The 10,627-nt window shown below is 36.8% G+C and overlaps 1 protein-coding gene across 1 annotated transcript in view; it reads right to left on the bottom strand.

Annotated features, from left to right (window-relative positions):
• Positions 1 to 2,173: 2,173 nt before the first annotated feature.
• LOC132164795 (uncharacterized) overlaps positions 2,174 to 10,627 on the bottom strand; it is a 19,014-nt gene continuing 10,560 nt past the window's right edge. Inside the window, exons 14-22 of the mRNA XM_059575357.1 lie at positions 9,745 to 9,834; positions 9,562 to 9,641; positions 5,568 to 5,751; positions 5,375 to 5,446; positions 5,249 to 5,288; positions 4,240 to 4,517; positions 3,172 to 3,349; positions 2,844 to 3,055; positions 2,174 to 2,601 (exon numbers count right to left, since the gene is read on the bottom strand). Of these exons, the coding sequence (XP_059431340.1) occupies positions 2,305 to 2,601; positions 2,844 to 3,055; positions 3,172 to 3,349; positions 4,240 to 4,517; positions 5,249 to 5,288; positions 5,375 to 5,446; positions 5,568 to 5,751; positions 9,562 to 9,641; positions 9,745 to 9,834 (1,431 nt within the window). The 3' untranslated portion in view covers positions 2,174 to 2,304. The remainder of the gene's footprint in view (positions 2,602 to 2,843; positions 3,056 to 3,171; positions 3,350 to 4,239; positions 4,518 to 5,248; positions 5,289 to 5,374; positions 5,447 to 5,567; positions 5,752 to 9,561; positions 9,642 to 9,744; positions 9,835 to 10,627) is intronic.

The raw sequence follows: 10,627 nt of genomic DNA, 5'->3' as shown, positions 1-10,627 counted from the left end.
ATCCAAGACAAAATTGAATTTAATACTTGGAAAGTATACATGTACTGTTGGTGGTTAAATGATGTTTGTTCAAAGCATGCATTGATGTTTGAATGGGGGTATCTTAGATGTAGTACACATGTCCTTGTTTTATTTATTACCCCCCACCCACCTTTCATATTCTGTGTTTCCAGTATGATGTAGGGTCAATATCCTTGTGATGCTGACCCAAAATCTATAAAAGCTTGGAATGACTAATTGGATAAATCCACATAAAAGAATAGAAAAAAAAATATATTTTTTTAATTAATATGGCTAATCATATTGGCCCCACTAGAAAATTTGAACTTTTTATGAGGACATTGAAAAATACAAGCATATGTTATTTAAAATATTATCTCTAGGAGAAAAGCTACATTTTCAATTTAAAATCATTCAACTCATGACTAAAGAATCGTGTGATTGATAAAAAGGGGCAGGGGGAGTAATTTATAATGAGTAATGTTGTGTATAATTATTTTATGATGTTAACATGGAAGTTTTTATTGGTTTTTAATTTTTTTTAAAAAAGAATTGGTTTAATGATTGATTGGAACTGTCATAATAGTATTGTAGTGGTAGTTATGAAATAAAAATATATTTTTTAACATTACTAATTTATAATTGTATTTTCTCAAAGCAATATACTCACTCATTTATTTATATTATTTTGTAAACCAAATGGTGAAATACTTTCACACAATGAGTTGTACCACTTCGCATTAACCCCCTCCTTTTGTGTATAATAACAAATGACTAATTAGGAATGTGACGGATCTTATTGTTTTGTCATTTCTTATTTTAATATTAGTTTTTTTTTTTTTTTTGGTAAGATATTTTAATATTAGTTGAGTGTTAGTAGAGGTACTACAGTTTTTACAACAACTTCCTTATAAATTGACGTGACTATTTATATACCACTTATCACGTCAACAACTTCTTCTTAAACTAGTTTTTAAAGAAATCTTAGTAAAAGTTGTAATACCCTAAGCATTTTTCATATTAGTTTAAATTGCAATTTTGAGTGCTTAGATGAAATTGTGGGAATCAAAACTTACTCGAGTAGGGTATAAATTCTCTAATGTGCAGAGGGCTAGACAATTTTATTATTTTGAATGTTAGCAATTCAGACAGTAAATGTAAGAGTTTTTACGATGTCTATTTGTCTAAACAGGTCTCAAGCAGACTTTTCTCCATTGTTCAAGCAATGAACAAATAACAAATTGTTGAAGATCCGATCTCGTTCTAATAGGTGAACTATTCATCCTATAAATATAATTTGCTGGGAAATGAACTAATAATGTATATTGAATTACATACTAACAAATTTTAATAAAAGATATTGGGCTCCACACATGTTTATTGTCAAAGGTTTAGGGCCCTAGAAGGTGGTGGATTTTTAGACCCACACTTCGACTTGTCGGGCACCGGCCTAGTGATCAGAAGAACAAGTTCTCCCAGTTCATCGTTGACAAGAAAAAATAAAAATAAAGCATAAAAGAACCAACAAGCTTCCACCAAATGGTCATAATAATATTCTGCAACAACCTGTCTATGGGTTTTAAAGTAAACAAATCTATCTATTTGAAAGTTGATCATCCCAATCCTCTCATGTGAAAACTAGAATCATCAGGACCATGTGATTTTGTTCCATAATTTGGTAATCTTTCACTGAATTTATTCATTCCAAATTAGCAATTTTCGTCAAGTTGGGCCAAATTTGAATAGGATCACTATAGTGAACATATGAATGTTAAATGCAAGAATCCGTTACTTTGCATAGAATAAGTAACAATCTACCACGTCCTTCCATGCTGACCGGACGTTCACGGTGGCGCAATCTATGGTAACTTTTCCTCTGAATTCAGCAACCTTTCCATTTTTGTGGCAGCTTCACTCAAGCACCACGTAACCCTTTCCATAGGTCGCCTCCACCAAGATTCGAACCCGTGAAAGTTAGGCCAAGGCAAATTCAGTTGAACACAACTCAGTTGTTTCTCACAGACGGCAACTTTTTATTTTCCTATAAATGACTAATTCACCAAATATGCATTCATGGTCTACTTGGCCCAAGTCCACAAGCTTTCAATCCCCCACAGATAACAAAGAGAGACCAAATTATATAAAATAGTAGTAGACACATTCCAAAAGCATGTAAAGCAGAATGAACCAATTTCATTTCAACGGGATTTCTATATGCAGTCTCATGAAAGGGACAGGATGAAGAAATGGCTGAAATGAATTTCCAGTGAACATAAATATTACTATAAATTGTCTTTGAGAAGATTAATCGCACGAGACAACAGAAAGGGCTACCCGGAGATCATTTGAGGTTCCACATATATACATACGGTATGTTTCGATTTCTTGTTGATAAACCCTAGGAGTAGGGGCAGCGTAGTGATTGCCACTCACTCTATCGCGCAGGGAAAATATGATCTCCCTGAGGACTGGTTCATGGCCATTGAGAAGATTACCCATGCTCAAAACTTTTCTCCATGACTGGTTTGCAGTGGGTAGTGTAAATATATTTGACACAACTGCCCTCTCATGGTTCCTTACTTGCTGCTTCTTGTCAAACTCCTGAGATATTAGATGCAAAATAAATCAGTCCTTGCTCAAGGGGCGGCCTAAAGTAAATTTCAAATTTCTGCCGATATGGTGTAAATAGACCTTCTGATCTAAGAATGGGTCCCGGTAGAGGCTACCTATCTCATATAGTCAAATTAATGATGCTTGATTAACACCCAGGAGACACGAGGGACCAAAAGATTTATCTGCTAGATTGCTACACTAGGAATTGAAATGGCTTAAAGGCACTTTACCTTTTGAACATTCTCCCCTACTGAGCCTGTTCCCATTCTGGGAAGATAATAGTTGTAATAGTCACTGAATATTGCTTCAGAAAGGCGTGGTGCTTGCAAGAACTTGCTATAAAGAGAAGCTGCAACAGTTAGTAACTTCTCAACATGTTCAAGAATACCACAAAGCCTTCTTAAGTCTCCAATAATCTCACTGCCGGCAGATAAACGATTTGCTGCAAGGCACACTAAAACTGTCAATGAAGATCCCACAACCAAGTCTCTCTCATCCCCATTCACTCTCCAAGAGTGTGAACTGGAAGCAGGATGGAAGAGAAAAGATAAGTTCTACCTTGCAAAGGTTTCAACACAGATGCCATAGTAAGGTAAAGTTGATCCATTTTGGTTGTCATCTGCTTCAAGTCTCCATAACTAGTCTGGTTTAAAGTGTCCGCCGAAGCTCTGAAGGCAGTGCAAACCATTTGCTCAAGCAACTGATGTGGTTGTAATGTTTCCAGGTAATGAAGGACCTATGGAATTAAAAAGGTGCCATTAACAGTTGAAATGCAAAAGCATGGGGGAGAATACAGGAAGAACTATGAAACCACAAGAAAAATTAGTATTACATAAGCATATTGTTTCTGTTCTCTTTACACCCAGACACACAACTAATATGCAATTATAGTTTACAACCATTTATTGAAGTACAAATTCAACAACGCCAAGGCAAAAGTAAGAACATATGTCACAGACATGTCTGTTTTTGCATCTACTCTCATTATGATAACAATGGTGAAGCCACATCATAAAACTTTCTTTTCTAGTCCAAGATAGATGATATACATTTTTTTTTTTTTTGATAAGTAAGATAGATGATATACATGTATTTAACCATTATCCCAACAACGTAAAATTTTAGGGAACCACTCCCTTGAGGAATGGAGTTTTATACATGTCAGTACTAAGAAATGCCCAGCCAGGTACAGTCTCTTGTGGGCATGAGAAAACAGTGGTTAAGTAAAATTTGCTCATGTTTAAGCACCAAGGGACTGGGGGTTAATCCTTGCAATTTGCAAAATTGGTTAGGCTTGGATTACTTTGTAATGAATGTAAACTAAAATAGGTGGCATTTATCCAAACAAGTATTTTCTGGATTATATGAAGTCCATAAGCAAACGGCGAATCCATGGGAGAAGGTTGAAGATGAGCTCTTTTTGTCTAGTTGCTCAAATCATCAACCAGAAGTCTTTATCTGAATTAATCATCTCGTTCTCATGGACCCAACAACATGATTGCAATATGAAAAGCTTCTAGTAAGAAGTTTAACAGTATAACTGCTGTTCCTCCAAAAGTACCACAGCAATGAACAATTGAAAGATAGGATAACAAGCAAAACATAGATTTCTCAAAAGAAACCTACCTTTTCTCCTTCTCTGTTGGGGTCCAGGAGTGGCTTCTGTTCCGAAGCAGGCAAAGCAGGTGCATCATTCCAAATATTTCGCCATAAATTTCCATGCTCAGACATTCTTCGAGAAAGCCGTCCTCGTGGAGGCCAACCATTCTTTGAATCCACCAATGCAAGATTTTTAATTGGTCCATTTTCTTGAGCGACATCATTCTCCCAATCTCCAGGTGAATGCCACCGAATAAAATCTTCAAAAACGGCATCTGGATTTGCTGCTTTAAATGCTGACATGTCTGATTAAAATATCAAAGGTTGTCAATGACAAATATATTGTACCATTATAAAGAAAAGCTGAACATCTTTTAAAAAGTATTAGCAGTTCCTCATAAAGAAGAAACATAAAATCTGTAGTCATGAGACAAATGACAGAAATTGGATTAAATAGGCATATCACTTCTTTGTTACATCATAGATATTACCTAAGCAGCACAAAAAAGAACTTGAAAAGCAAAAGATAAAAACTTCGATATAAGTTCACATATTAATACTTCTGGAACAGCTAGCTGCTATAGAAAGTCAGGCTTGGTTGGTTCACAAAGTAAGAGTGCTAAAAAGGTATGCAATTGGATTCAACAGACACATAATTTTGTCTTACGAATAAGGATGTTATTAATATCTACAATCAATAGATATATTTGGATGCCATCATGATAATTCTGAAGCTTACATGTATCTAAAATCGTTTGGATGGCAGCAAGTTTTCAATTCCTCAGTTCTGCAGTCCCATGATATAAAGCATCCTAATCCTTTCTAGTAATGCCCCTAGTCTTTTTATTTAATTCAGCTCCACATGCCAGAGAATGATCCTTCCAATGATAGTGCCTAAGATGCAAATTGTGTAAACGTACAAACATGACTACAAATTGTCACTATATGACTCAGGATGTTCTCCAAAAAGATGGTTAATACATTAAATGTACAAGTCTAGCCCCCTAATAAAAGAATAGGACTTCAAGCCTATTACCTGAAGATAAGATATCTCTCTCCAACTGAGCAGAAAAGTTCTGCAATAGAATGGTAGACAATGCTTCCTCAGTCAATCCTATGAAATTGGAAATCGATATATTGGACATAAGGAATATAAGCTTACAAATGAATTGCCAAAGGCTTCAACAGCCCGGAGCCGTTCTTCATGCATGTCTTCTGTCATGAGTGGTGCATCCTACAATGATTACCAGAAAAGGATGAACTGTTATATTCTTTAAATTTTCTGAGAAAATAATAAGTACAACAACAAAAAAAGTAATAAGATTGTCAAGTAGTCCAAAATTATTAAGAGAAACCTGAGTGAATGGGGCATGCATTCTTTGCTCCGACTTAAGAAGCATCATAGACCCCACTGCACCAGCTGAGCCCCTCCTGATATAGTCTGAAGGTTTTACATCAGACAACACCACATCTTCAGGCTTACTAGTAAATCTTGATACATTAGTTCCAGAACCGTGTAAATCCTCTGGTGTTGAAGGGCTGCCATATGAAGAATAAGGTGGTTATCCACAAATTTACGTGCCTATGATAAATTTACCATTCTCAAGGTAATAAGAAAACCTAGCAAAGCAGATATAATAATAAAAATTCATATAAACAAAATGTCTAGAAACTTATATCACAGGAAGTCGTGTAACTAAATTTTTTTTTTTTAATAGGTAAACACAATTCATTAATAACAATAGGCATAATCCAAGTACACAGGAAGTATAATAGAAACCCTAGCTAGTAGAAGAAAAAAATCAAGAAAAACATGAAAGGTAGAAGTGTTTAAGTCCACAGCAGCTGTCCATTGATAGTCTTTGAAAAAAACAAATCCTTAAGTTCTTCTACCGCTCGTTCACGGTCTTCAAAACTCCGATAATTTTTATCGCCCTCTAAATACACCACATAAGGCAAGATGGAACCATCTTCACTCCTACCAAAAAACCCATTTCAACAATCAAAAAGATCTACCACTCGATGAGGCATAATCCACGACAACCCTACAAGGCTAAAGATGGTATTCTGAAGGGCATTAGCCATCTTACAATGTAGTCAAAGGTAATCCATTGATGCCCCACTCTTCTTACACAAACACACCAATCAACCACGATGACATGTTGCTTTCTAAAATAATCCATCATTAAAATCTTCCCTAAGGCAGCCAACCAGAAAAAGAAAACCACTCTCAGCGGAGCCTTATTCAGCCAAATACTCCTCCAAGGAAAATGAATGCTATCGTGAGGAACAAGGACATTGTAATATGATTTAACATCAAACAAGTCTCTCTTGGAATGAATCCAACAAAGCTTGTCTTCGCCACCCCATCTCAATCTGAGGGAGTATAACAAATTGAAGAATGAGATAAAGAGATCCACCTCCTAGTCTTGAGCCACTCTGAGAAAGCTAACATTCCACTGAAGAGAGTCACTAGAAAACTCCAAAAGATTTGCCACAAAAACTTCCTTACAACGGGCCAAACTAAACAAGTCTAGAAAAGCTTTCTTGAGGGCCTAATCCCCACACCATACATCATACCATAATCTAATCCTTGAGCCATCGCCAATGTCAAATCTAGTGTGACTAGAAAACTCCACCCCACCCTGATATTCTTTTAGTGCTCCACCCCATACGCCTCCATGAACCTCATTAGAGCACCACCCACCCCATGCACTGTCATATTTAGAATGCACATCCACCTTCCATAAGGCCTCTCTCTCATGAACAAAATACCATAGTAACTTCCCCAATTGCGCTCGGTTAAATGAAAGTAAATTATGGACCTCCAACCCTCCTTCAGAGATCGGAGAATACACCTTAGGCCAGCTAACCAAATGAAATTTGAACTCATCACCAATACCACCTCACAAAATGTCTTGCTACAACTTTTCTATACGGCCGGCAACACTAACCGGGAGAGGGAAAAGACACATGAAATAAGTAGCCAAATTAGATAAGGTACTTTTAATAAAGGTCACCCTCCTACCCTTTGACAAATATGTCCTCTTCCATCCTGCCAAATTACGCTATATCTTCTCAATAATGCCATCCCAAATAAATTTGGCCTTAAACGTAGCTCCTAGCGGAAGACCTAGATAATTCAAAGGTAGAGAAGAGACAAAAGGGAGAAAATAAAAAATTAAAAAAAAAAAAAAAAAGGATCAGACGCTAAAGAAAAATGCTATACCATTGTGCCTAACCTTTATTTAGCTTATACACGATGACTCACAAGTATGGGTGAGCACCAACCCCATCCTGAACTATTGGCTGGATTTTGATGGTGAACCATTGAGGATGGTAAACAAAATCCTGCCACCAATCCTAAACCGACCATTCTATGATACCAAATCGAGCTGACCCGATAGGTTACTTTCTTTTTTCATTTTAAACTTCTCAACATTTTCCCAGAAACGAAATGGAGCCACTAACACATACCTATCAAATTCTTTCAAAACAAAAATAAAAGATAAAGTCTAAAAACTCGATTTGCTAAGGTTGTTGAACCTCCTTTTGGGTCTTAGTTTCTCCAAAGGAAGCAAAAGGCACAAATTTCACAAACTAGAGGGTGGGTTAATGAAAGAGCCAGAGAGAGCTTAAACGAGAATGTGTGGCTCCATTGTTTAAAGGACATGCAAAACGGTTTAAAGGATTTTGAGGATATAGTAACGATTGGGCATGGTGGGAAGTATGCTTAGATGGCTAGGGTTGTCAAACAGTGGTGTGTCTTAGGGTGGTTATGGTTAGGGGTTAGGCTTGTCATAGAAAGGAGGATAGTCTGGATGAAGGCCACTAGGATTAGGGTTAGGGTGGCCGATGGTCAAATAGAGGTGGATTAGGACCATTCAAGGTCGCAATGCAAACAAATGGGAAAGAGAGGGTGGGTTAGGGCAGGCTGTATCTTTTAAAAAGCCGGGGAGGTGGTGAGAGAGAGAGAGAGAGAGATGGACTAGTTTATTAACACCCTAGTCCCATATTGGGAAGACCATGGCCCAATAACCAAAAAAAAAAATGACTCCTACATCCAAAAGGGATCTTCTCCTATAACCAAAATATAACCCGAGGATGCTTAACTTGGAAGAACCCAATTACTACAGCCAAACATGGGTCTTCTCTTCCAGCTCCAGTGAGAAACATCGCCAATGATGATCAGAAATCACTGACGACCACAACAATGATGTCCTTCGAGCCTTTTGTCAACCAGCAGTACGTCAAAAAATGAGAAATACATCATTAGAAACAACACAACGATGGCCTAAACCACTGGGAACCACTGAGAACGCCGATGAAGGTCAGTAAACCAACACAGAAAATGTCGAAAATACCAATACAACACAGAAAATGCCGACATGACAGCCACAAAAAACCACTAGATCCACCACCGACAAGAAGACAAACAATATTTTTTTTCTTCATGCTAGAGACTTTTTCCAGTCACCAACATCTAGAGCTTCATCAAGGCACTGCCCGTGTGGGCTTAGCCAACATAGGTGGTGCTACCACGGGGGGAGATTGACCAACACCAAGATCTGAAAGTTCAACCAAATAAGGTTAGAAAAACAAAGACTATAAACAAAAAAGACTAAACAAGAATCCTAAACCAGAAAACCTTGTTCTGATACCATGTTGTATGAGAAATGGTGGCGAATCTTCTACAGCATTCATTCCATTCTTCCAACTATATAGGAAAGGTGGTTATGCAATATAGCTCATGAATTGACAGCTAGTGGGGACACATCACCAGGGACAGCCGGTGCCTCACCTACAAGTTCTTGAAACTCCTATCATTCTAACAGTTTCAATTAACATGGCCTGCATAAGTCTACTACTGCCAAACAAAAACCCAAATTTCCAAACAATTGACTTTTAAACTCTAGGGTTTTAACTTTGTTATTACCCTCAAGATTTTTAAACAAATTGAAATCATGTTAAAGGTTCAAAAATTTGCTAATAAAAGTCTCCTATGACTAAAATTTACTAAGAAGAAGAAGAAGGAGAAGAAGAAACGAGTGGAGGAAAGGAGGCAAGGAAGTGCATATCTTTATTTTAGCCACAAGGTAAGGTTTGTGCTTAATAATCAACAATAATGACTCAGCTCACACTCCCAAACTAAGGAAGATGATAGATGCAGCCTCAGTGTACTTTAAAGGAAAAACTCACGGAAATAAAATTAAGAATTGTAATGAATATAATCTAAAACATAAGAAGAAAAGGGGGGGTAAAACAAAACAAAACAGTGCAACAACCCCATCTAAGGTCAGCTAGTTGTTAATGAAGAAAACAAAGGAGTTCTCACTTGCTTTAGTTCACCTGTCACGTTTCCCATCAAAATCTTCACCAGGAGTATGCATAATGGACGAGTCTGAGTCCTCCCCAAGTGGATCATCTTCCTGCATAGAGTCAAACAAGCACTTCATGCCAAATACAAGAATGAAAGCAGAGTAGACAATATAAGCACTTGAACAACAATGTAAACAAGGATACCATTGTGACCTTAATACGAGGAGAAGCATTATCCATGCTTTCGACACAGTCTTGATAGTCTTCATTTAGTTCACGCTTCCTTTCAATGCATATTGCAAGCTGAACAAGAAAGCAAAGAGGTAAAACAATTTTGCTGTTGCCATCATATATGCTACAAAAAGAGGCCGACAAGTTACTCTTTTTTCTGGTCTTTTTTTTGACAGAAATTTGCTTAAAAGTGCAAAGGAGATACAGCAGAAGTACACAGGAAGGCTACAAAGGGAAACCTCACAAAGACAATTTCCAGATACAAGAAAGGTAAAAGATCTTCAAGTCATCACTTTCCGCATACAAGAGAGGTATAAGATCTTCAAGTCATTTTAATCACTTACCATATACAACATTTGCCTCTTAATTTAAAAAGTGAATGCTGCAAAATAGCCAATGGAGGCCTATTTCCAGCAAAATACGTAGCTTATCTATTCCATCACCAAAACTTTATCACACATCAGCTAATACTGATAATGACACCTAAGCTAATACTGATAACAGGACATAAAGTAACCCCTTACACAGAAGATGTGTTTACATTCAATATTTGTTGATATAAAACATATTAAATCTAAATACTGGAAAACCAAATAACAAAGTAATTAGGTAGCGGCATACATGTAGTACAGAGAAGAAATGCAGCTAAGTACTTGTTTGCAATGTCAAAGACTTTCATGTATCACTTCTTTTAAGTATATAGATAAAAGGAGAATCATATAATCTCAAGTTGAGAAGATCAAGAACAGACAGTACCAAAAATGTTACTCCTTACATATCACATCAACCCAAACACCAGTCATAGATAAGAGATATATTGAAGGAGGCAATTTCACTAAAACAATGTCTTACAATCTAATAGTCA

Source organism: Corylus avellana, chromosome ca10 (assembly GCF_901000735.1).
Source record: "Corylus avellana chromosome ca10, CavTom2PMs-1.0".
NCBI classification, from domain to species: domain Eukaryota; kingdom Viridiplantae; phylum Streptophyta; class Magnoliopsida; order Fagales; family Betulaceae; genus Corylus; species Corylus avellana.
Note: the sequence above shows the minus strand (reverse complement) of the source record. Positions and strands in the feature narration are given on the sequence as shown.